This window comes from Rhinatrema bivittatum, chromosome 8 (genome assembly GCF_901001135.1).
Source record: "Rhinatrema bivittatum chromosome 8, aRhiBiv1.1, whole genome shotgun sequence".
NCBI lineage: Eukaryota > Metazoa > Chordata > Amphibia > Gymnophiona > Rhinatrematidae > Rhinatrema > Rhinatrema bivittatum.
Window position 1 is genome coordinate 235,057,070 of NC_042622.1, and position 27,708 is coordinate 235,084,777.

The 27,708-nt window shown below is 43.9% G+C and overlaps 1 protein-coding gene across 2 annotated transcripts in view; it reads right to left on the reverse strand.

The window, feature by feature from the left end:
* Positions 1–4,485: 4,485 nt before the first annotated feature.
* The window catches only part of ARHGEF18 (Rho/Rac guanine nucleotide exchange factor 18), a 352,051-nt gene continuing 328,828 nt past the window's right edge, over positions 4,486–27,708 (reverse strand). For both annotated transcript variants that reach the window (XM_029614138.1, XM_029614139.1), the window contains 3 exons: positions 18,095–18,434; positions 11,334–11,456; positions 4,486–11,218 (listed from right to left, as the gene is read on the reverse strand). In XM_029614138.1, coding sequence (XP_029469998.1) covers positions 11,055–11,218; positions 11,334–11,456; positions 18,095–18,434 — 627 coding nt within the window. In that variant the 3' untranslated portion in view covers positions 4,486–11,054. The remainder of the gene's footprint in view (positions 11,219–11,333; positions 11,457–18,094; positions 18,435–27,708) is intronic.

The window sequence follows — 27,708 nt, forward strand, 5'->3', positions numbered from 1 at the left end:
AGGGCTCATACACTTGCAAAGCAGCTGGAGTTGTCTCTGTGCCTGAAGTTTTTTTTTTCTTGACATTACCACTACTATTTGGATTTATTACCCACATTTTTTAATAAGATCATAGGTGCTCAAGAGCAATGGCTTAAGATATTTGGTTTATTTAATAAAACTGAGCAAAAACAATACATTTTACTACAGACTAATGTCAAGAACATGGCATCCGAGATTATTCCTAGGTGCTAGCTGGTTGTCCATCCACCACCTCTCACCACATAATGGGGCCCAAGCGGTTTCAGTAGTAAGCACTCAAGTTTCATTCACGTGCCAGTTCTGCCATATTGGTCTTGATAACGATTATAAAACAAAATTTTATTATATTCCTTGAAAACTTTGAAGAAATATTAAAAAACACTTATCTTTAATCAATCAAAATACTATCCCAGGGTCTCCTCATCAAAATCTCCAAAGATTTCTCTCTCTTACTGTTCATTTGCTAAGTCAACCACCAGAAGCTCATGGGTGGGTGGGCTCTAGCGCCTTCATCAGGGATTACCCTCTCTAATTATGCTATACTGAGGGTACAAACAGGGATCAGACTAGCCTTACCTGAACCCACACTGGCCTCCAGGGAAATACCATTTACAGCCAAATGCATGCATTTTTAGTGCTTTAGTATTTCAGGGCACATTTCTGGGAAGCATTGTACATCTGTGCTGGCTGCTCGCGTGGCCCTTCCTCCTTGTCCATAGAGATGCGATCATGGTGCCATGCAAACACGTGAGAGCCAGAGAAGGCTTTGGAGATCAGGTCTTATCTTCCTTCTTTATGGCAATACACAGGGAAAACACATGGGCCCAGCCACACACATGGAGATGGGAGCCTGCAGCTGGCTGGGTTTTTATTTATTCATTTAGTTTTCATGTTCACTTGTCTTCTGGGCATACAGATAGCTCTGGGGAAAGGCTGAAGAGGTTAGGGCTGTTCAGCTTGGAGAAGAGACGGCTGAGGGGGGATATGATAGAGGTCTTTAAGATCATGAGAGGTCTTGCACGAGTAGATGTGAATCGGTTATTTACACTTTCTAATAATAGAAGGACTAGGGGGCACTCCATGAAGTTAGCAAGTAGCACATTTAAGACTAATCAGAGAAAATTCTTTTTCACTCAACGCACAATAAAGCTCTGGAATTTGTTGCCAGAGGATGTGGTTGGTGCAGTTAGTGTAGCTGGGTTCAAAAAAGGTTTGCATAAGTTCTTGGAGGAGAAGTCTATTAACGGCTATTAATCAAGTTTACTTGGGGAATAGCCACTGCTATTAATTGCATCAGTAGCATGGGATCTTCTTAGTGTTTGGGTAATTGCCAGGTTCTTGTGGCCTGGTTTGGCCTCTGTTAGAAACAGGATGCTGGTCTTGATGGACCCTTGGTCTGACCCAGCATAGCAATTTCTTATGCTCTTATTCTGAATCCATATGCCTCAGACTATTTTAGTAAACAGCAAAAGCAACCCAATCTCCTTTAATTACCCAGAAAAAAATCCCTAATTTATTACTGTTGCTATTACAGAACCATGGCATGTAAACTGATCAGATACACAACAGCATCATCTAGTGGTGGTTGTAATTCTGGGCTAATATACTTGTGTTACTTAAAATAAAGTACATAGGATTAGCCCCCAGTACAAATGTCCTTTTCATAGACTAGAAGGATTGCTAATAGTCAAGCCCAGATTTAGGATTAGGCAATTACCTAGAGTGCCAAACACCCCGGCCGAAGAGGAGTGCAACTGTGCTGAGGGGCCTGCTCCCACCATCCACTTCAAAGGGCCACTGTTACGGCACGCTGGAGAGAGGGGAGGGGAGGGGGTGGAGGAACGCTCCCCACTTTCTGATCCCCAACTCTCCAAGCCTGCCTAGGGATACCAAAATCTTAAAGCTGGCAAGATGCATTGGACTGGAAATCCTTCAGGGAAGGCCACCTCCTCTCAGCTCTTATTTTAGATAGCCCACACCTTTTCCTCAGTAGCTCAAGATGAGTTACAGTTAGGTACTGGTAGGACACGTGCTGATTTTTGTATTGTCACTCTCAAACAGAGATATGACAATAATTTACTAGCCCAAGATTTCATTATATTCTTGAAAGTTTTCTGCAACCATAGGAAGGTGCCACTAGTTCTGTCCCATGTCATACAATTGCTGCTTCTTAGTATGGGACTGCAAGATGGAGTGGCAGTGGCCTTTTCAACGTCACACACAGCTTTTCCGGGAGAAATGCCCATACTCTGCTCTTGCATGGTTGCTGGGTTTGTTCCCTTCTTAATTGATAGTGTCTTGCAATTTCAAGATCCATTACAGTTGCTGCTGGTTTTAGATGTGTGCTCAGACTGAGGCCCCACTGAATGTTTACCCCTTTTGAAAAAAAATATAGAGGTCAATGCTGAATAGCCCACACCATTTATGACCTATATAAGCACTTTTAGCCTGGATCCACGGCTTCCTGCTTCTCAAAGGGAAACCAAGCACGCTGTTCCCCTCTGAAAAGCAGCAGCCGCAAAGGCTGTGTGCTGACAGCGGCTATGACCTTTGCGTCTATTTGTAAGGGAGGCCAAGAAGGGAGCAAACACATGCAGATTTGAAAATTGAATATACACATGCTGTTTTACTTGCCCCTGACCTAAACACTCCCAAAAAATGACTCTTTTTCACCTGGCTAAATACATGCACATTATGGAAACAGGCAACAAAGAGGAGTTTGCTTCTGGGCGACGTACCAGCACAACTTCCAAGAGTCATTGCCGTGACACTCTGCCTATTGATGCCAAAATCTTAACTCCGGCCCCGGATAGAAACCACTGTATACTTTCAGCTGGGCAATTTCAGAGAGGTCAATGAACCTGTCTAAACGGCTTTGAAAATGGGTCCTCAACACTGCTGCTCCATTCATTTCCACAAATGACTTGACCCATGTTGGGGGTGGTGAACGCAAGCACAAGAGAGAGGATGCAATAACCATGATGGCCAATCGTTTGGTTTATCGTCTTAGAGGATGCCAAATTCTAGGGCTCAAAGCGATGGATTTATTGAGTTGACTGGGTTTCCACTAAGCCAGTTCTACAACTGTGACCCGGATCATCCCAACGTTGCAATCATATACGGAAGAGAGACAATGTATGCCACACCTATAGCCTCACTAACAATGGCAACAAAACCAAGCTCCTCCATGATAGCAGGTTTGTACCTTAAAATGTTAAAATTATTTTCAAAATCTGGATGTAATTCAAAACAAAGGATAGAATTGCTAATAAGTCCACCACACACCTGCCTCGCTAGATAGAAAGCTTACTGAAATGAGAAGGGGGAGAAATATAAGTCAAATGAGCCCCAAAGAGGAGCAGAGAGTCAAAAGCATTGAGGGCATGTGTTGGAGCCAGCAAGTGAAGTAGCTCCTGACTTCTCATGTAAATCGAGCTGCAGACGTCCCCTAGGGAACAAACACACCTTTGGTGAGCAGTGGGCTGTGACGGATGTTACAGGCAGCTGATTGTGCAGCCGTTAGTGATGTTATAAAGGCACTCGGGCACAGTCAAACGAAAACAGCTTTAAGTAATTACACTAAGAGCATTTACCGTCACTTTAGGTAATTATTCATATATGCATAATCGGTTTCTGTTAAGGTAGGGTTCCTTTTCACTGGCCCCTGGGGGAGGAAGCGAAGTTCTTTCCATAACTAATACTTACCCTCTGTCATCAGAAGTGGGAATAAAACCTTTTATCCAAAGATCCATGAAAAGCAGGTTAAAAATAACTATGGCCTTAGTCAATCACGGCCATAACCCATCACACCCTTTTGATATATTCATACAGCTTTCAGGCCTCTAAAGACCCAAGAGGAAACTGCACTTTTATCTGGAGCTGGGCAGAAATTTCCCTGTACATTATATATATCTATGCAGGTGTATGTGCATCTTATATAATAAGAATGACTGCTGTTACATATGCTCTTCCTGCTCAGATATTTTCTCATGGACGTGCGAAACACATGCTCGGGACTTGATGATGGTCGATCTGTTGCTTAATGGTGAAAAACGAGGAGGGCCTGAGCTTCAGCAGGCTCTGCTCCTCTCCCTGCCCCCATTAACTCTAGGCACGCTCTGGTGGGCACCGAGGAGTCCTCATCTGCCTCAGAGCTGGAGAGGACACCTCTCAGCATTACTCTTTGGCAAGCAGGGCCCACCACAGCAGCTGTCTCCCTTTCTCCCCAGCCCCAATGGATGGTGGAGAGCGCCAAATTTCAGGCCCCCTGATTTTCAGCACCATGCCCCTAAGCCATGGAGACAGCCCCCGTCTTCCCCAAGTTTCAGTGCATAACCAATCTCACAGTAAACACTACTGATCCTGGAAACCTTACGGGGGCTGGCAGGCTTCCACCCCTGGCATGGAGCACTTTCACATTAGTAGAGACACATTAGTGAGTACAAAAATACAAGACCATATTTTTCAATTATTTTTTACTGCTAGAGTCAGGATTTGATCTACAGCGGTTCCAATAGTCCTGCAGTGAATAAAATATAAAAATCACTGTAAAAAAATAATTGGCTTGTGTGCTTGGATCTCATTTACAATTCACAACACAGAAGTGCACAGTTCAACAGTATATTAACATTGATTTACTCAAATTTTACAAATAAAATTAAAAGCTACGCAAAAAAAACAAACCACATTGAATGCACCCTTCTTGGATAGCAGTACAGGAATATTTCTGTACTGTATTTACACTGTACACAGTCACTGTACTAGCAAGCAACTCCTCTCTTTTAAAAAGAAAAACCTCCCTCTAGGCATCTTGAGAACCTCACTGGCAAGGAAGGAATTGCCCCCCAGTGTGGAGACCCTGGGGTGACAGACGTATCACAGCTGATGGCAGACAGTAGGGATATAGTGCGAGTGAATGGCAGAGTTGTCACTTGTCACATTATACTTCAACAAGAACAATGGTGCTTTTTATCCAAGTACACTTCTGACCCCACAGAGTTGTAAAATGTTTTCAAGCAGAGGTGCCGACCTCTAACCCTCAAGGGCTGCAACTTGGTCAGGTTTTCAGGCTCTCCCTACTGAGTATGCTTGAGATAGATTTGCATGCACACTGCTTTAACTGTACGCAAACCTATCACAGGCAGAGTCGTTAGGGAGAGCCTGAAAATCCAATGACCATCAAGGATCGCAGGTGGATGCCTGTTTTCAATATTGAAAGTGTTGGGGTGGCCCCTGGGGCACTGCTATGCACCGGAATGCAGAGGGCCTCCTGGTTTGATTCCCGGTTCAGCTGGGGATGAGAATGCTACAGAGCTGGCACTCATAGACCTGAGGGGGACAGGTCCTCACTGGGTCAAACATGGCAGTCAGAAGTACCGTCCAATGTACTGGGTCCTGGAAGGAGCCCTGGTGCCCGACTCTCAGCCTCAGGACCGTGGCTGCAATGACCAGACTAAGACCGGTGGGAGGAAGAGTTTAGAAAAGTAGGAGAAAAATCCCCAGGTTCATGGCACCAGGATCCCAGCACTGGTTCCAACTGAACTGGAAGAAAAAAAAAAGGAGGAACTAGTGGGCCCAAACTTATAAATGGTGAAAGCTTAATAAAAGGGTTCTCAAAGGCCCATTACCGAACTGGTGCAGATGAACAAGCTGCATAGTAATGGTGGCTGAGTGATATTTTGATATTGGACAGGCTGTACAGCACCCCCACTACAGGATCAATAACTCCAGCCAGGTTATATCGCGTGGTCTCGCACAACCCGATCACTAAATATCCCCATAAATATGAAATTCACTTCCAAAGCTACGGGACAAAGTCATTAGCTATGCAAGTTCGGTTCATTAGTCACCTTTTGACAAACCCAAACCTTTCCCCCCTTACTTCATGGCAAGTTGTCTTCTATCCATTCCGCCCCATTCATACCATTCTGATATGAACAGTCAGCTGGGGCATTATACTTCATTAAATGACTGTGAATTGCCCATTGTATATCTAAACCTGTCCAGACCACTAACACAGACAATGTAAGCCAATGGGAAGGAAACTTTAGCAGAAGAGGATGCCTTGATGCAGCTTTGGACACGGTACAGCGCGGTTTTAAACAAGTGGCAGCCCACGGGTCTTTCACAAGAATGGTAACGCATACATCATAGGCAACCTTCAGAATTAACCAGGCCATGCATCGCTACCGATATAACTGCACTAGAAACCTACTACAACCTCCTTGGTTTAAGACATCATCATGAGTATACACAGTTACGCCTTTTAACGATTTGCAATTACTAACGGAAACCCATGTAAAACAGCAGCAGCTCTGGTTATAGCTACTTTCTAATCACACATGGATGCAAAATGTCTAATTTGGAATTTCAGGACGTAGTGTTGGGTTCATGTAATGGTGACGGTGGGGAGGGAGAGGGGCTGAGGAACAGGGCTTGCATCCCTTAAAGCCAATACATGCTCAATATCGAAGTGAACTGCAGTGAGGTTATTATACTAAAAGATAAAATGAAAGCTACACAAATCTTGCAATAAAGATTCGAAGAGCCAGGAAAATTCCTTGCAAGAAAAGGCTGCACGGTTATTAGTCACTTTTCTTGTAATTCATCGGTAACTTCGTTCTAAGTTTTCAATGCAGTAAAAACTAAACCAATTCGTTCACATTACTGATCTGAACGCACTGGAGCTTTCCCGATTGGATTCTTGGCAGTGTGCAACACTTGTTTTCCCAGACCCGGGTAAGAAGTGTGCAAAGATAAAGACTGCAAGCTTTCAGGATCACACAAGCTCCTTCTTCAGAGGTTGACATCAAGGCCTAACGGAAGGAAGTGTATTTTACATAAAACCAGTGTCGTACTGCTACCAAGTGAACCTGCAAGGAATTCATAAATTGTCTGCTGCCCCACCACACTTTAAATTAAATCTAATTATAATTAGCTGTGATTGGTTTTCACCATGAACAGGTCATGCCTAAATTTAGCCAAAATGCTTTTATGGCAACGAGTAAACTGATCTACAAGGATTTCTCTGCAGTAGGCACAACTGACCTATGATCTTTGCGGAAGATGCTTCCACCTAACGAATGGAATGTCAGCATTTATAGCTTTCATGTCCGCCTTTCATTAGAAGTCAACTTTCTGAAAGTGCTCCAATGCTTTTCAGTAAAAATCAAAAACAAACAAACCGTGTGTTTATAGATCAAGCACCGATTACCAACATGGCACAACTGAAATTCCTGTATACTGTTGCAGGTGCTAAGTAGAAAAGGGGGTTATTGTGCAAACCTGGAGATCATATTCCTCCCTCCCAGGCTCATCTGTGAGGCAGGGATTCAGCTTTTGGTCCTGGATTCCTTCCAGAGGAAGCAGGAACAAGGAACGAGTGTTTGTGCAGTGAGTGTACCAGGGCACGGTCCCACACCAAGACACGGGGCAGAGTTCCGATTCTATGTGGCAAAGCCTCTACCCCCCAACAAAGTTAACCAGCAAAATGTGCATTTTACTAGCCCATGAGGCTTCTGGTCACTTTTACCTGCACCTGCTCATTAACTCAGCTAGTTCTGCCTTCTCCTAAGGAGCAATTCTTTCATTCTCACAAAATAACAAACCCTACAAAGCTCTTAAGAAAGAGAAACTCTCTGCTGTTCTTTCTCCAGACTACGTTTCAGTAGGCAGCCGTGGATGAACACAGATCAGAACTGACCCCCAGAACCATCGCTTTGATGCCAACAGGCTTCACTGCTTTATGAGAGATTGAAAACTACAAAGGCTCGCTACGGTATCTCCTGCCTGAGGAGAATCTTTTCAGTCATTCCGGAAATCAACCCTGCCATAAAACTGTTTCTCCATGTTCCATACCTGCCGATAATGTCCTTCCATATGACTTACACTTTCCTTTTATGTTGGAGGTGTCTTCTTAGTCACAGGCTCTTCGCTTACTCAGCAGTTCCCTCATCTCAGCAGTTACTTTCATTAGGGAGCAGGCCCTGCGCTCGACTCTCATCCAGCTCATTAACGTGCTGTTTTCTGACTTCTGACCCTTATCAGGGCTCGTGCTTTTGAACTATGAGTGACTACCAAATCATCAAAAAACATAATAGCCTCTCCTACCTTTGAGGTACTGGCCAGAAAGTAAATAAGATTCGTTCAGCCCTTAAATAAAACCAATGTGGAATATACTCGCGACAAGCTGCATTAAACAGAAGGGGGGACTATAGATGGTCAAGAAAGACAATGGTAATTTGTAAGCATATATGACTGACGTTTCAATACTTCTAACATACAAATGACATGGATGCATCTCTCTCTATACATATACATTTATAAATATATTCATATAAATATATAATATTGCATATAATCAATGCAAATTAAATTCTTTACATGAAAACAAGTCAAGGTGAATTTTAATTCCTCTCTATGTTAATTTTTAACATCTTGTTAAATGATTAGCTGAAATTTTATTTTTTTTAATTTTAATATACACTGAAACAAGGTTTCAAACTAGCGCTATAAGAAACAGCCTTCCCTCTCCACCCTGACTAAAATAAAGGCTGAGCTGCAATCCTAAATGCATCAGTAGCCATAATGTGTTTTTTTGCACCTGGGTGGAGTGTGTTGGCATGATCAGTGGATTTGGCATTTATTTACAGCTTTCTGGCTCTTATTCCAGTAACCCCTCACCCCCCAGGCAAACTCCTGATTTACAGGTTAGGGGGAGCTAGCAAATGTTAATCATGATTATTCAACCCTTTGCAAGCATTTGAGGAGGGGTCAGCCGTCTGAACAAGCCAGTCTCTTGGTCTTGTTCTCGTTTGGGATAGCGGGATAACAATGGGTTCCATCTTTGGCCCTTGCCAAGTCCATGGATCAGTGTTGGGGGGCACCAGATAACCTCAGGTCATCAGGGACAGGCTGTGCCATATTCAATCCAATAAGGAAAGCAGGTCTGTAATATAATGGGGGAAAATTCAGGACCAGCACCGTTGTTCTGGATAATCTGAAACCATCTGGTAAGCCCCTGCTTCCTGCCAGCATCACTCGATTGCCAATCCTCTTCCACCAAATCCATAATCTAACATACCACCACCCAAGTTTTAAGGACCACTTTTGCATGAATAGGTGATAATACTTTAGAAGCTTGTACCAGGACAACATGGACTCTAAAACAGAGGCCCTCAAACAAACGCAAATCTGTAAACTCAACGGCAGCCAAATCGACCGCTGTCACTCATCTGCTGCACTAGCAAGATGTGTATTGGGAGTCAAATCCCTGCATTTGTGTTTCCATCAACCTTCGAAACAGAGATGTTAGTGGTGGAGCCTGTACTAGTCTTACCCCCAGTCCACACATGGATTTGTAATGATCCACCCTGTTCCCCCCTCACCACCAACCCTGTGCTTTCTTAAGGAAGTCAGAAGAGTCCATGTACATCCCTGCCATCTTGCCTTCTTTTAAAAAGCATGTTTCACACCCTCAAACTGCAGACTATGCCATTCCTTGCCTGTCCACCACCCATCTTAAAAATGTTCTGCTCCCACATTTTAAACACAAATGTAAAACATTGTGTGGTTACTGAAGACCCTGATCAATGGCAGGATGGGCCAGGATTTTAATCTGCTGCAGAAACACAGCCTCTTACTAGGCTTTTGGTAAATTAACTCATTTCTGAATCGTTAAACCTCTGCAGTATCTACAAGAAATGCCACGACTCCTCCCAGCAAGCATGAGAAGTAAGAAACTGGTTTTGCTTCTCTCTTCAGTAACGGCACATACAGTAGCAAAGTGACATTACTGCAAACACAATCCCATGTGGAGCTTTCACATGATATTTCTTGACCTCTCTTTCCTTTGCTCTGATTTTCAAGCACCAAATGCAAGTACTCCTGGGGCGGTTTTGTCAGCTGTCTTCAAGGGTCTGTTCTGCTCAGGACGCAATAGGATTGAACCTCACTCTTAATCCCAGGCTATGTTGGGGACAATCTCAATCGCTCGAGTTTACTGCATTGTGCCAAAGACAGCTACCCTCTAGAGCTCAGAGGGTATTTTATATAAATTTAGATATGTCAAGGGGTGCCTTTCTGCCACATTTTCTTGGTCCTTGATGATCTTCTGTCCCTCCATACTTAGTACAGACTATTTGCTGCCTCATGTAAGCTTATTTGGTTTCTTAGTTTTTGACCATTAAATAAAAAAGTAAAACTTCCTTCCAACTGCAGGTCATTCAAAGTCCCACTGCACTAAGAACCAATTTTTCTTGTGAGTTAAGAGGGATTTTGACGACAAGATTTCCTTACAATCTTCAGCTAACTGTATTTCTCTAAGCAATACATAACTGACAAACTAAAGGCATATAACTGTGCGAAGATACAGCTGCGGTGTTCCAGGGGCATCGGACAGTCACACTGGTGAGATAAGACGATGGCAGAGACATAAGCACTCAAACCTCCTCTCTTTTCTTTGGTATCCAGGGAGTTCAAAGAGTTAAACTGGTTGCCAGAGCATCAAGGCAAGAGGCTTATCCAGCCACGGGTCAGACAGGTCCTCCAAGAGTTAGCAGTCTATTTGCACACTGACCAATTGCATTGTAAAAACACAGAAGCTGTAATATATTAGAACAAGATCACAGCGCCATGTAATCAACTTGAATCCTAAAATTAAAATGTAGCTTAAAAAAAAAAAAAAAAATCAGAGAACCACACAAAACATTCTCAGGAAAGAGTAGAAAAATAAACCTCTTACACTCCAAGAACTACCAGCGAATGCGACCCATTAAAAAAAAAACATATCTGCTCGTTCCGAATTTATACATTGATAGTTTGTAGAATTAGCTACTTGGAACAAGGACAAAGATGATCTGTAAGACCATAAAATCTCCCCCTATTTGTGCTTATGGTTACAAAATGAACCAGGACTACAGTGGAACCCTATTCCAATATACTTGTCCTACTGTTTCACTGGTAGACCCTATGCGACGTCCTCATTGTGCCTGTACTTCCGTTCTTTGTAAGATCCACTCTGGAAATAGTACCAATCAGAAAAATATGACTGCCTCCTTGCTGGTGTCATCTTCAGTGTTGGACTGTGTTGGCGGCGGAGAAACCAGCAGTGCCATGGCGTGAGTACCACCGGGTCTATACAGCTGCGAAGTGGGCGAGAGAAGCGCCTCAGCCTGGGGGTCTTGTTGGCCGGGAGATTCTACAAAAGAAAGACAGAGAAATAAACAACAAAAACAAACAAACCAGAGTGAAAATGGAAGCCATAACTGAATCGTTTGTTCAGCTGTTTCCTTGGCACCTTGCACAATGCTCACCTGATAGGATTAGCGCATTTTGACTGTTCTGCAGGACCGGGCTTGCCGACCTCCTGTTTCTCATCGAGTTCTCATCCTTTCCAGCCAGTCGGGATGCAAGCAGCTGTCTCTGGTCAACAGAAGCTGTGAAAAGATGAGATGCTCCATGGATTAGGCCATCCAGTGCTTGTGGGAATTGGCTTCCCAAGCTCAGCACTCTGGTCTGCATCACACTGCCCTGACTAAACCGTTAAAGTCTATAATAAGGGCTGTATCAAACAAACAGGTCATAAAACAGAGTTAAGGGTAGAGTGCTCTTGCTTGAAAACAGGGAGTCCAACGCGCGGTGAAACTAACAGCGCTCATCACATGCAAATGCATGTTGATGAGACTATTAGTTACTCCCCCGAAATAAAAAAAAAAAAAAGCAAGTCCAATATTCACACTTTTGCGCTCAGAAATTAACGCCTGCCTAGAGCTCACTCCCAAAAGTTGTACAGTAAAGCAGAAAATACTGCTTTTCCGTACATCCTCCTACTTAATATCCTTGCAATATTAAGTAGGAGGAATGAAAGATTAAAAAAAAAAAGTTTGAAAAAAAGTACCAGCGTCCGAACGCTCAGTTAACCAGCGTCTGTTTTCTGAACCTGTGGCTGGGCGCCGATTTAGAAAATAGATGCCGATAAATTCAGCGTCCATTTTCTAAACCAGCAGATGGCTGCAGACAGCCCAGCACTCCCAGGGGCACGCTGTCAAGGAGGCGCTAGGGGTGCGCAATCGATCCTAGCGCCTCCTTGACAGCGCAGCCCCTAATTAGAATATAGCATGGCCCCCCCCCCAGCAGAGGTGCCTGGGGGTGCGTTAGGAAAGCGGGCGCTGAATACTCAGTGCCTGCTTTCAGCACTTTTTTTTTGCATCGGCCCCAAAGAGTTGGGCTGAGTTTTGGGTACTTGGGGCAAGCTTAATTCTGGATTTCATGACTTTTCTGACATTATCTTAAACCCTCACTTCACTCTATTGCAATTATTTACAACTTTTCGTCCCACCTCCCTAAAAAATCAACTATTCAAGCCATTCATTTGGCCTCTGGTTGAACTCCAAGCACAGCTACTATCACAGACGAGGAGAACATGAATTCTTACTTTACCTTCTCCCGCTCTGCCATCTACTCACCAGTCTAAAACTTACCCATTACCTCCACGCGGACAACATACAAATTCTCATCCCGATCACAGAATCCTTATACAAGACTATGACACACAGGAACAACTGCCTGCAATTGATCAATCTCCTGCTCTCCAGCCTTAACCTAGTCCTCAACAACAAGACGGAGATCCTAATCATCTCACAAGATAACAACAACGGGTTTCTCAACCCAACTGGCACCCTCCTACCAACCTTACCAAAATTAACTCAATCTCCTTATGTGAGAGATCTAGGAGTCATGCTTGATAACCAGCTAAACTTAAAAAAATTTGTAAACACCACCACTAAGGACTGTTTCTTCAAACTGCAAATCCTTAGAAAGCTAAAACCACTACTTCACTTCAACGATTTCCACATTGTATTACAATCCATCATCCTATCTAAAATCGACTATTGCAACTCTCTCCTGCTCGGACTCCCAGCCAGCACAATCAAACCCCTCCAGATGGTTCAGAACTCCGCAGCCAGAATTCTTACCAACACCAACACGAGAGAACACATCACCCCCATCCCGAAGAATCTCCACTGGCTGCCCATTAAACACAGGATCCTCTATAAAGTTCTCTCAACCATCCACAAAGCCAAGAACAACATCTCCCCCCTCCACCTAAGCTCCCAACTGCGTCCTCATACATCAACCAGACCTACCAGAGGAGCTTACAAAGGCACACTTTATGCCCCACCAGTAAAATCCTCCCTTAGGAAACGAGCCTTATCTACAGCAGGCCCCACACAGTGGAATACGCTCCCTCCAGACATCCGACAAGAACCTTGCCACTCGACTTTCAGAAAGAAACTCAAAACTTGGCTGGCTCTTCTGCCAAGCTTTTTCAGGAACACAAGTCCTTCGTTTGTATCCTGCCAGCTGGTTCCACCGACTCATTTTATGATCTTATTAAGGTCATTCTAGGCACAATATTCCCTACCAGCTTTTCTTTGCCGCAGGTTACTGATTATTACTCTCACAAGCTGCATTTTCATCTTCTCCCCATCACCGTTCTACAGCTTACTTTATTTTAAGTCAGTTTGTTTTGCTTGATGGACCAAGCCATAACTTACATAGAACAGTTCCCCCATCCAAGTTCATATACCCCCCATTCCAAGTTCCGCCTCCGGGTGAATTCTTTTCTCTGTTTCAATGTTAACCGTTCCATGTTCAATGTAAACCAATGTGATTTGTATGTCATACAGGAACACCGGTATATAAAAATTATAAATAAATAAATAGTCAAACGGAAGCTGCAAATATCCTGGGATTAATCTTCTACACTCTCACGTTAGTCACGCTGAAAGTTCTGAACTTCAGAACTGTATTCCTAATTTGTCCTTTATACAACTGTTCACAAGGACTCCAAACTCAAATATCAAGACTGAAGCTACATTCCATCAGCCCTTCAGATGACAGCACGCTCTTTTCATCTACCAGGAACCTTACCAAGCATTTTGAGAGGTAAACAACAAAGAAAATCCTGGTGGTTTTGTTGAGTATTTAAAGTAAAGTAAACTGGGAAAGAAGCCCAAAGCAGCTCCAGTCCGTACCACAGAGAGAGATCAAAAATAGTAACAGAGACAGCCACGAAGCCACAGATACACAATACGGGTCAGGTTTGCTACAACAAACTCAGTATGGGTCTAAAAATAGGGCAACCAAGCCTCATTCTGTTCCATGTGGTTTCTTAAGCATGGCTTCTCTGCCTTTGGTTTCTTTGATTGGGCTGCAAACTATTCTCGAGTACACTTCTACTCCTTTTGGCAGCTAAAAACAGATTGCACGATGCCACTACAGCAACAGTGCTCAAGCAAACTCCCCCCAGGGGTCGGCAGAATGTGAATTAGTACTGGCACGCAACCTCTGTACAGATGTTAACAAATAGTTACACGCTGGGCTAGGCTGAAAGAAGGCCAGATGCTTAACAAGTTCAACCCTCTTCTGGTCAGCCTTAACGGCTACTTCTGTGTGGTTATCCAGAAGGCAGCAAGACATCCTCATGCTCCCCCCCCCCGTTGTATATCTGTACCTAAATCAGCTGCAGAACATTTTAAAAAAAAAAATATTGCGATTGCCAATATAGTGCATTTTAATTCTGTTTGGAATTTATCAATCACCTTTTCAGCTGAACTGCACAAGGCAATGTTCAACATTATTATTCTCCCCTCTGGTCTAAGTCATCAACTGGAGTTTTTTTCCCTGTGGGGAGGGGGAGGAAATCTCTAACTTTTTTTTTTCTTTTTTGCTTTCTAGTTATTTATTGCTGAAAGGCTACATACCAAAGCAGAGAAAAACATTAGCATGGGGCTGTTTACTTCTCCACGATCTCCGAGCCGCCGTTAATTATATTTCACATCTGCTAACCCATGTGCTCTCGCTGGCTAAGATTAAGCAGCATAAGGAATGCTGAAACCATAGGGGGAAAAAAAAAACCATCCAGGGCCTTCAACTTCTGCAGCCAATGAGGGCCTTGGACGAGCAGGGGCGTCTCCTTGCAAATTCTGTTCTCTTTTTATTATTATTTTTTTATCAATTTTCAAAGGAAAAACAAGAATACACTTGCAAAGAAACAAATGAATCATAACAGAAACATCTACTTTATACCTCAAGCACAAAAACATCCAAGGAAATCAATTATATGAGAAAGAAAAAAAGAAAAAAAATAGGAGATTTCCATTAGCCCCCCGGGGGGTGGCTGAAGAAAAGGAAATCTAAGGGGAGTTCAAATACCCACAATATTAAAAAGTAAAAGCCTACGATGTTGAGTCTGGATACAATTGCTATGAATGCCAAACATTTAATTCTCTGGAGAAGCATTGGTAATTTCCTTCTGATCAAGGGGAAAAAGCACCGCTATGACTCCAGCATATTTCACAATACATTTACACTCAAAGCTGGTGTTTTTAATATATGTGCAGAAGAGGTGACGCTATGGTTAGGAGAACTTCACTCAGGCTTCTACGATCAGCTCCAAAAAGCAGCCGTGTGGTGTACAAGAAAACCTGCCAGTCAGTCAATGCCCTGGCCATCAATTTTGGGATTTTTAAGCTCCCTTTCCAAACAATGCTCAAGGCAGCGTACAGCGTTCGGGTATAAAATGTCTCTTCCATGAAGGGCTTACGGCCAGGGACGGTAACTTTTAAACAGGCAAGCGGGCGTGCGCGCATTCGTCGCCCCGCGCCGAAGGACACGGCCGTTTTATAACATTCACCTGCACACGCGTGACTGAACGTGCGGAGATGTGCGCGCAATTTTAAGTGGACAGGCGCGTATGCACACAAAGGCCTCTTCTGCCGCGAAAGAGACCTGCACGCCAACGCCATTCCTTTTCCCAGTTTGTTCCCAATTCGCCCAGGAAAGGGACTGGACTGCCACACCCTCCTAGTTTAAAAGCCTCCCTTCTCCCGTTAGCCCTGACCCTTAAAACCAATCTATCTTTGTTTTCTTACTTACACGTCCTCCGCAGCGGGGGACCCTGGCCTGCAGCTGCGCTAATTTGGAGTTGAAAGCCAGGCACGCCCAGACCACACTCACACCCCGCCCCCTTTCTGGGAACTTTTCATGTGTGCGCACATTGGGAGATTTGTGCGTCCTTGGGCGGCTTTTAAACTCCGCTTGTGCGCACTGGCCTGGCATATTCACCGTATCTCCCGGTTTTGGGCATGCATCGGGCTTTTAAAATTCCCCTTTAAGTGGGTGCTTGAGGTGGCAGGAGTTAAAGTGACTTGCCCGGGCTTATGGCAGAAAATATGCACTTAGGCCATTCTGAGAGAGAGGTACATAGGTGCAAAAAAAAAAAACAAACCCCAAACCAACCCAAAGCAAGTAATGTAGCACAAACGATTGGAAATGATGGGGGTGTATGTGATAAGAAATCAAACCCCAAAAGTGAGGAATGATGATAAGATTCCCAACGGCATGACAGGATGACATTTCTAACTGGGGCAGGGGCCTCAATTTACTTCTCCGAGCTTGTAATTTTGCAGGCCTGTCAAACTTTCTGAATATACTGGTATGGGGTGGGTGCTCAGTCAAGACCTGAGTTTAGCCCTCTTTTTGGGGACTAGTTTTTTCCTGCTAGCATTATGGGGGTGAACTCTGCACCTGAGCCCATACAGATTTTAATCGGACACCAAGAACCTCCGAGTCATAAGGGGCACAGTGAGCCAGTCCTGTTTTTTAACCCTCCTCCAACTGCACCTGTGTGTTTATAGTGCAGCTTTGATTCTTAAAAAACAAACTAAAGTCTCAAATGTTTCTCTGCATTAGAGGCTTTTGTTTTTTTGGTTAAATTGGAATATGATATTTTTGTAAGCTAAGGACTATAAAACCTAAGGTTGATCCAGTCCTGGTTTTACCCCACTGTGTACAGGGACTCGCAGTTCCAATTTCTCAATTTTCCTAAGGAAAGCAAGAATTAGGCATCGTCGCAACCTGTGTGGGTAAAACCAGGACTGGATCAACCTGTCCTGAAAAACTGGTGTCAGCTGGCCAACCCTAAGAAGATCCCCAAAACTCAAATGCGATGGAAGCTGAAAACCCGGACTGGATTCTGCCTCCTTGTTAATCTGGACCTTTTCCCCACCTTTTTCAGAGCTTGCAATGGCTCTGCTAAAGTCTGGCTCGCTTATCCGCCTATTTTATCTGATAGAATGGGGTGGGTAAGGGGCAGGAATCCTGAACTTCTGGATAGAGAAATCTGGGGCCATGTGTTGCACATTAAATAGGCCCTGAAATGTGAGGCATTGAGGAGAGGAGATGCTCATTCTGAAAGATGTATTTTTAATGTTTCCAAGATCCGATCCTTTCTACATCAGAGAGCACAGATCGGCTGGCTGAATGCTATCCCCACCCTCCTTTTTTATGCACGGTTGTCTTTTCACTGGGGATGCTGCGATTGAACTTGTTACATAAGTGCTCTCCAATAAGATACCATTTGGCACTAGATATCTATAGTACATGGCAAAGCCTCCTATGCTAATTACATGGCTAGGTTCTTATTAAGCTGTACAAAACAGTCACTAGATTTGATAGACTTCTACAGTGCTTTGCATACATTACATTGACTCAATGGCTGGCAGGTAAGGACCCCTCGGCCCTCTGCGTCTACCCAGCTGGTGCTTGCCTCTCCTCCCCCTCTGTCACCACAGACCTCGCCCGAACTCTGGTCAGCTCCCCACCACCCTCTTGTCTATCCCTAAGCATGCTCACGTGGATTTGGTACTTTAGAAAATCACTTAGGTATCTGTAAGTGATTAATAAATAAAAACAATTTAAATTCTGTCACCTTCTGCAGGTCAGCAATTTCAGACAACTAGCAGTCTCCTAGTAAAAGAGCACATCCTCACATTCCCTGACCTTTTGTGTGCATGGAAAAAGCCTCCATCCTAAACCTTATTTAAGCCTGCTAGATACTGGAATGTTTTATCATACTCCACCCCCCTTTCCTTTCTTTTATTTAGAAAGTACACAGAGTGCTTTCCCTCTTCTTCTCAATTAAAAAAAAAAAAAAAAAGACAAAACAAAACAAAAAGCATAGGAGGGAATGGTTAGTTTGGAGTGAAGAGAGAGATCAACAAATCCCAACCTGAGCTTTCGGTCCTGTGCGAGGCCTTGCCTTTGCCACCGCCAGCCTTCTCTTTGCCTCCTTTCCTAAATGCCGCCAGCTTGGTGGGGATTTGCTGCTGGACGGCTGCCTGCTTCTGGATCTGGTTGGTCGCGCTCAGCAGGTGGATTGGTACTTCATTCTTCATGGCAGGCCGGTTCTCCAGGACAGTGCTGTCCCGGCGGGCCACCTCCGGCCGCTCTGGGAGGTCCACTACCGATATAGAAGAGGCCTGTCGTCCGGAGGGCTTTGGCATGTGCTGGAGTGACCCTTCGACCCCCAACAATCCCTCTCCATTGAAGCTTGCCGAATGAGTCAGACCCTGAGGAACAAGACATACAAAAGGTTATTGAACTGGGGACAAGACGTCATGCTTCAAAGGTTTTGGAAGCAGGGAAAGGTAGGCGTTTGATGAGAACGGGGGGGATTTTTTTTGTGGCTGACATTAATACCAGCTGAAGAGCTCTGCCGCCTGATGATAGCTGAAGGCAGTACTCTGAAAACATGGCAGCTGATTCTTGCATGGCGCTGATGAAACAATCCAACTAACATACACAGCTCCCCTTCTGCTGCTATCTCACCCCATAGTTCTCGTGTGGTTTCTTAGGTGGCGTGCAGAAACTAAGCTGGGCAAAATGTTGGTCAGCAAAACTCATGCCTGGATTGGCTGAACATTCCATGCCCTGTATACTAAAAAGTTAAGCCATAGCAAGAAGAGTTTGTCTTGCATATTATACTATGCCGTCAACCACTGGAAAATTCAAAAGAAATCAAGATCCAAACAATGCTGTTAGATATAATTTTTTTTATCATTGATTGATCTGTTAATGATATGATCTGCTGTCATGGTTCTTGTTAAGATGCTGATATTTATTGTAATATTTTATCTAGTTGGATTTGCTCGATTGGATTTATTTTGTTCTGTTTTATTGTTAATTGCTTTGTTTAGATTAATTTTGGAAAAGGTGTGTTTATAAATGATTACATTAAACCAAACTACAACCTGATTGATCCTAAAGCAATTATCACCAAAGCCAAAGTTGAAAAAATGCTGCTGAATTTCATTAGTGGATCAAAGTCTCTCCTTCATATTAGAAAAAATTAATAATTTTACATTAAGAATTGACTGAAGAGAAAGAAAATGAAGTTACAGACTTTCTCCTGTAGAAACAAACTCAGAATTCTTAAAGGGCTTTCTTAGGCATGTCTGGCAATAAGATATTAACTGGGCAGACGGAGAAGTCATGATCACCTTAAAAGGGTGCAAATCTTCAATAAACTGAGTGCACCTATATGCCTGAAAAGTAGTAGTGAAGTAAAGAAGATTCAAAATGATGCATTGTTTAATGCCTTCTTCAGGAGTGGCCAACTCCGGTCCTCAAGAGCCACAAACAGGTCTGATTTTCAGGATATTCACAATGAATATGCATGAGATAGGTTTGCATATGAAAGAACTAAGTGAAAAAGCACACAGGTATATATCGGAAGTCTAAAACATTTTTAATATCATTCAAGAGCCGTTCATAAACCAACGGAAGTACAAAGCTCTCATTTAAAAGTGAAAACTACTTGTATATTAACCACTAAAATGCGTTAACGCTCCCAAACTTTAATCATAGGTCTCAACAATACACCGCATAATTGTGGGAAAATTTTTTCTCTCTCTTTTTAGATGCATTTAACAGGCCTTAAAAAAGTGACACTTATCTCATTCGAAGACAATGCAGAAAAACGTTCATAAAGACGCTAACCCAATCGGTCGAAAACACATTCATGTAGAAGCCAAGAAAGATAAAAAAAAAAGATACATTTTTTTTCACAATTATGCAATGTATTGTTGAGACCTATGATTATGTTTAAATCTATTTATTATTATTATTACCATAACAGTATAATAATAACTCTAATAGCACAGATCATACACAACAAAAAGGCACACCCTGATGGTTTTGTTCCTTAATGCATCAAAGGCATAGTAAACTCTGACAAGAAAAAGTTATCAAAAGCTGAAACCCCCAACTACGCATTCCCCCATCCCCAAACATATGAGTCCACCATCAACCGACATAGGTCCATCAATGGGTATTCAAAAGCAGAATTCTAGCACGTGGTGGCAATGAGTCCAGACAAGGAAGCCAAGTATTCCAAATCCTGTGCTTCTTGTTGGGGGTGACTCCGTTTGCCGATCACCAACTCCATGATTAAGAGATGGTGAACAGCATTTCTCCAGAAGGTAAAAGGTGGATCCAGTTCACTTCTCCAAAAATGTAGTATAGTGGTTCAAGCAACCACCAAAACTTTAGAAACCTGCAATCTCTGGACATCAGAGTAAGCTCCCGCTAAAGGAAGAGAGCCAAAAACTGCCAACTGTACAGAGAAAGAAAGAACAGCGTCCATATAGCCAAATACTTGCTTCCAAAAAGATTGAATATTAACACAAAACCAAAGAGAATGTCCCAGAGTTCCTACTTCAACACTGCACTTAATACACAAATCTGACTTTGTTAAACCCATCAGATAGGCTTGTCTCTGTGATATATATGCTCTTGACAATAATCTAAATTGCATTTCATGCAAATGTGCATTTTGTGTGATTGTAGAGATACGCCCAGAGCAAGCCCTGAAAGCTGATAAGGAAATAGTGGTCTGTAGCTCTTGGGTCCATTGGGACCATAGAGATGCTAAGGAGATATTATCAAAAGACAGTTTCAAAAATTTATGAAAGGAGGTTAATGTATGTCTTGTAGGATCTTCCGAGTCAAAGCAATCATGAAATACCTCCCACCCTTTAGCTGCTAGAGCAGTCGGACTCAAAGAACATGTCATCTCAGTTGCAAATAGCTGAAAGTATCCACAGTCACACCAATTAATTTATACCACAGAGAGTCTAATAAGAGCATTTTTCCATCATCATCAATAACATGGGTCAATAGAAACCCCCCCACCTGTGACCAGGTGGTAAACACCCTTCAACCCAGTCCCAGCTGAAACGCCATATTGCCTATAATAGTAAAAAGGGAGACACCTTGCAAGTAAGACCTATTTTGGAGGTGATCCAACGCCAAGTTGCCCTAGTAGGTGATATGAGGATATGGTTCTTCACATGTGTGGATAACTGGGAACCCATGGCATATAGTATGTACCTAAGTTGCAAAGGGTGTGTAATCGCTGCTTCATATTCATAATCACAATAGAAGCACATGGCCATAATGCAATCGCCTAAATGGCGAAGGTGGGCTCCATAATTATATAATCTAATATCAGATAAGCCCATCCCACCTTTCTTGCCAGTAACCATCAATTGTGCTAGGGGTATCCTAGGCTTCTTCCCCCTCCACAAATAAGTGCGTAATTCCCCATGAAGTTTTTAAAATGTCTTTCTCAGTGAGAATAGGTAGACACTAAGGGGTCGATTTTAAAAGTCGCACCGATTTTATAACATATGCGCGTTGGCGCACGCATGTTATAAAATACAGTTGCCGCACACACATGCATGCCAGATTTTCAAGTCGATGCGGGCGGGCGGCCTCCTCCGTGCGCAGGGGAGCGGAATTTTAGAAAAATATGCACGGCGATGCAATCAGGCCTAGACCAGCTCCCTAACCCTACCCTTCCTACCTATTGCTCTCTCTTCCCTGACCCCTAAACCTACCCTAGCTATCCCACCATTTTTTGTTTTTATGCTTACTGCCCCTCCGGAGCAGAAGTAAACTCCACGCGCTGGCTGGCTGCTGGCGCTGTCCCAGCTTGCCCCCTGCCCTGCTCCCCTTTCTTCAGACCCGGCACTTGTGCATGTATCAGGGGGTTGTGCATGTGGCCGAGCCCTTTCGAAAATGCGCACAGGGCCTGGCCACACGCGTAACCCCCAAATTTTATGCAAGCAGGGCTTTTAAAATTCGGGCTTAAGTGTGTAAAGCCATTTAGGGAAAATGGTAATTTTATACAATTGAATCCTCCCCCCCTCCCCCCAAGGATAAAGTTAGAGGCATCCACTTCCGCAGCTTAGTTTTTGTTGTATCCTGAAGCTTAGCAACATTAATACTATGTAATAAGACAAGATCCGCCGGGATCCAAATACCCAAGTATTTTAGCTGGCACTGCGTCCATTTTAAAGAAAATGTTCCCGCCCAGTCTTGCGCCCCCCCCAGTTGCCTATGGCCATAGCCTCAGATTTATCTACATTTAATTTCAAACCCACTATGGTACCATAAAGAGAAATCGCCTGCAATAAAGATGAGAAGATACCATTGTGGGTTACCAATATGAAAAAGCAAGTTGTCGACAAAGGCCGCAATCTTGAAAGTGTGGCTCCCTATGGAAACCCCAGGAATGTTCTCGTCAATGAGAACCGTGCGTACGAAAGGGTCTAAAGATAATACAAAAAGAAGCGGGGAGAGCGGACACCCTTGTCGAGTACCACGTTGTAAAGCAAATGCTTCCGAGAGAGCTCCATTGACAGCATTCTCGCTCGAGGATGTATACATAATATATGAATATAATCTGAAACCCATATTTCCCGCCAAGGCAGCAATGAGATAGCTCCCATTGACCCTATCAAACACCTTCTTGGTGTCAAAACTAATGAGTAGAGAATTTCATTTATATTGCAAGGAATGGTCTATAGAAGCAAGTACTTTGCGCACATTAGACGCAGCATATCTCCCTTTCCTAAATCCCACCTGCTCTGGGGAAATTAAAGAGGGCAGTATCTGCGACAATCTATCTGCCAACAGTTTTGCATCATAACTTAATAAGGAAATCGGCCTGTAGGAACCTGGGTCAGATCCCTACCCGGTTTAGCAAAATTACAATAGTTGCCGTATTTGTCTCTTTAGGCAATTCTCCCTGTTGCAACAGAATTTCATACATTCTCCCCAAGGGAAGAGATACGATCAAGCAATCTTATAAAATTCCCCAGGCAACCCATCCGGGTCGGGTGCCTTACATAGTGGCGACTCTTTAATAAGCGAGTATATTTCAGTAAAGGTGAAAGGAGAATTAAGGGCCTGCAAACGATCAGCTGACAGCACAGGAGTTGGAATCCCATTGAGATATGTCTCTATTGCACTAGTAGCTACCTTCTTAGTTGAATACAATTGCTTATAGTAGGGAACAGGCAACAAACAACTCTCTTATCTCCTTAGAGGTCCGAACAAGATGACCAGTTGGCCCCTTCATTTCCACTATATACAATTTCCCTTGCCAGGTCCATACAAGGTTAGCTAACATGCGACTGATTTTATTACCACGGAGAAAAAAATGTATATTTATAGTACAAGAGGCCTTTTTTTTGTGTGCTGGTGGAGCAGAGCATTTTGGGCAACTTGCGTAGTCAAAAACTGTGTCTTATGCAATGGAGAGGGATCAGTAATCAGTTTCATTTTACCTGAGCGTAACTGCTTTTCTAACACAAAGATGTCCTTGGCCCTCAACCGCTTTTGCCTTATTATATAAGATATGGTAGCCCCTCTTAACACCACTTTCGCCTTGTCCTGATACAATAAAGGGATGTCAGAATGAGTACCACTGAATTCCACATACCCCTTCCATTGCATATTAAGATAGGAATGAAACATAGAAACATAGAAATGACGGCAGAAGAAGACCAAACGGCCCATCCAGTCTGCCCAGCAAGCTATGTACTTTTTTCTTTTTTTTCTCTCTCATATACTTGTTATGCTTGGCTTCCAGTACTCTCTAGTTCTATTTCCCCTCCCCCCACCATCAATGTAGAGAACAGCGCTGGAACTGCATCCAAGCGAATATCCAGCTCTATTAGGGGTAGCAACTGCCGCAACAAGCAGGCCACACCCCTGGCCCCTGTCCACCCAGACTATGCAATCCACATACAGATCCTCCCTTCCTCACTCCCCCTGCTGTGGAAGCAGAGAGCTATGCGTTGAACGAGAAGTATTAGACTATCACCCCTGCCGTTGAAGCAAAGAGCTACGCTGGACATGCATTGAAAGTAAAGTATCTGCCCAGCTACACCTCGCTTCCCTGTGAATACAAATTTTTTTTTTCTTCCACATTACCTCTTGCCGCTGAAGCCCAGAGCAATGATGGAGTCTCATCAACTGTGTGTATATACACCGAACAAGGGTATTATCTCCAGGTAGTAGCCCCCATTTCCGCTAGCCACATTAACAAACAACAAATATTGAACAAACCTAATAATTGGCAATACCTATAGCCTATGACCTCACCGGTAATTTTACATACTCTTACCCACCCCTGTTTTTGGTTTTTTTTTTTAGGAGATGGCAACCCTCCATCCTTCCACTCCGTGAAGGTGGAACACCGACCACTGGCATCCCGCTCCGTGAATGCCTCTGTGGCTACTGCCGCCTCCTTCCACCTTTGGGCTTGCGGGCCCCGGTTATTGATCCCTGCGTCTGCTACTTTTCGAGGCTGTGACAACTGCCCCCCCCCCCACAACAAGACCTTTAATTAGGGCTTCAAGGGCTGCTGCTTCTCCCTTTTACTGCAACAGGTCTGAGGCGATCTCTAGCTCAGCCTTTCTGCGCACTTCAGCGGCGGCTGTGGCAGCAGCGGCTTCCTGTTGTTCTTCTATTTTGAGCCCTTCTATCTTGAGGGCTGCTGCTTGTTCAGCATTCTGTATGCGAGCCACCCCCTCTTTATTCACGTCCTCTAGACTTGATGGATCCACAGTGTTTATCCCATGCCCCTTTGAAGTCCTTCACAGTTTTTGTCTTCACCACTTCCTCCGGAAGTGGTGGCATCCACCACTCTCCCCATGAAGAAATACTTCCTGACATTGGTTCTTAGTCTTCCTCCCTGGAGCCTCAGCTCGTGACCTCTGGTTCTGCTGATTTTTTTCTGATGGAAAAGGTTTGTCGTTGTCTTAGGATCATTAAAGCCTTTCAAGTATCTGAAAGTCTGAATCATGTCACCCCTGCTCCTCCTTTCCTCCAGGGTATACATATTTAGATTCTTCAATCTCTCCTTGTATGACATCCGATGAAGACCCTCCACCTTTCTGGTCGCCCTTCTCAGTACCGCTTCCATCTTGTCTCTGTCTCTTTGTAGATATGGTCTCCAGAACTGAACATAGTACTCCAGGTGAGGCCTCACCAAGGACCTGTACAAGGGGATAATCACTTCCCTTTTCTTACTCGATATTCCTCTCTCTATGCAGCCCAGCATTCTTCTGGCTTTTGCTATCGCCTTGTCGCATTGTTTCGCAGACTTCATATCATTAGACACTATCACCCCAAGGTCTCTTTCCTGCTCCGTGCACATCAGCCTTCCCTCCCCCCCCCATCGAATACAATTCATTCGGATTTCCACTCCCCATATGCATGACTTTGCACTTCTTGGCATTGAATCTCAGCTGCCATATCTTCGACCACTCTTCCAGTTTCCTTAAATCCCGTCTCATTCTCTCCACTCCTTCCGGCGTGTCCACTCTGTTGCAGATCTTAGTGTCGTCCGCAAAAAGACAAATCTTACCTTCTATCCCATCCGCAATGTCGCTCACAAAGATATTGAACAGGACCGGTCCCAACACCGATCCTTGCGGTACACCGCTTAAAACCGCTCTCTCTTCAGAGAAAGTTCCATTTACCATCACACATTGTCTTCTGTCCGTCAACCAGTTTGCAATCCAGGCCACCACCTCGGCACTCACTCCTAAGCTTCTCGTTTTATTCACCAGTCTCCTGTGCGGAACCGTATCAAAAGCTTTGCTGAAATCTAAGTAGATGACATCGAGCGCTCTTCCTTGATCCAATTCCTTGGTTACCCAGTCAAAAAAGTCGATCAGATTTGTCTGACAGGATCTTCCCCTGGTGAATCCATGCTGCCTCTGGTCCAGCAATTCTCCAGATTGTAGATAGTTCACAATTCTCTCTTTCAACAGTGACTCCATTACTTTTCCCACCACCGAAGTGAGGCTAACCGGTCTGTAGTTACCAGCCTCCTCTCTGTTCTCACTCTTGTGAAGCGGGACCACCACCGCTCTTCTCCAATCTCTCGGCACCACTCCCGTTTCTAGGGATCTATTGAACAGGTCACACAGCGGACCCGCCAGCACATCTCTGAGCTCCCTCCGTATCCTTGGATGAATCCCATCAGGCCCCATGGCTTTGTCCACTTTCAGATTCTTTAGCTCTTCCCATACATTTTCTACTGTAAAAGGATTATCATCTACTCCACTCCCCTCCAGTTTCTTGTTGTGTAGAGATGGTCCTTCTCCAGGGTCGTCTTTAGTGAACACAGAACTGAAGTCGTTTAATATTTCTGCCATCTCTTCGTCTCTCTCCACACATTGATCATTTCCACCTTTCAATTTCACTATACTACTTTGAACTTTTCTCTTTTCGCTGATGTATCTGAAAAATGGTTTGTCACCATTCTTTATTTCCTTGGCAATCCTCTCTTCCGCTTGACTTTTTCTGACTTGATTAATTTCTTCGTCTCCCTCAGTTGAATCAAATATTCTTTTTTGTGCTCCTCCCTTTGGGATCTTTTATATTTCTTGAATGCTGTTCTTTTAGCCTTAATTTAGTCAGCCACCTCCTTTGAGAACCAGATAGGTTTCATTTTTCTTTTGCTTTTCTTTACATTTCTAACATACAGGTCGATACAGTAACGTGCGGTTAAAGATTCCCCGTCTGTAATGTGCTGGGAGCGCACAATACAGACGAGTAAGGCGATCCAGCGATACAGTCTCCAGTTTCACGCGTCCTTAGCGCTTCGTAAAATAGACACATAACCCTTTCCGCACGCAGCATGTATATGATGTGTAAATGAACGAATTAGCTGTATAATGAAGGAATTAGCTATTCCCCTCTGATACTGTAACGGGCGCTGATATTATCTCCTTAGTAACCCGCTGTTTTGCCGCGGCCTTAACGTGTTAGTTTACCGCCTCCCCCTAGTAGGTGTTAGGACTGTGAGTCTAGTAACAAATCCATCGACACCGCTTAAGATACTCAAAAACAATAACACAAAAAAAAAGCGATACAGAGATGATCGAGAAAATGTAATGCTGTGGAACACATAAAACCTGTCAGAAAAAAAATTAAAAATTTTTAAATACCTGTCGGAGGGCCGCGTGGGTCCAGGCGGCCGGCGGCGGGAGCCGGGGGGCGGGTGGTCGCGTGTTAAATCTAGGCCGGGTCGCACAGACGCGCATTCATCCAGGCGGAGGAGCCGGCGGCGAAAGCTGCCGGCTCCTCCGCCTGGATGAATGGGCCACCTGGACATCAGAAACATTATCTCCATTAGTGAGCACTAAGTCTAGTATAGTCCCTTCTCTAGTGGGTTCCATTACCATTTGTTTGAACAAAGTTACTTGCATGGCATCCACTATCGCTCTACTATTTTTAGATTCTGCAGATGGGATTTTCCAGTCAACATCTGGCATATTAAAGTCACCAACGATCACCACTTCTCCCTTCTTTCCTATCTTATGGATGTCTTCAACCAGATCTCTGTCCAGTTCTTCGTTTTGGTTTGGAAGCCTGTAAACCACTCCAATATAAATGGATGCTCCGTCATCTTTTTTTAGGTCGATCCATAGTGCTTCTTCATTGCCCCAACTTCCTTGCAGCTCGGATGCTTGGATATTG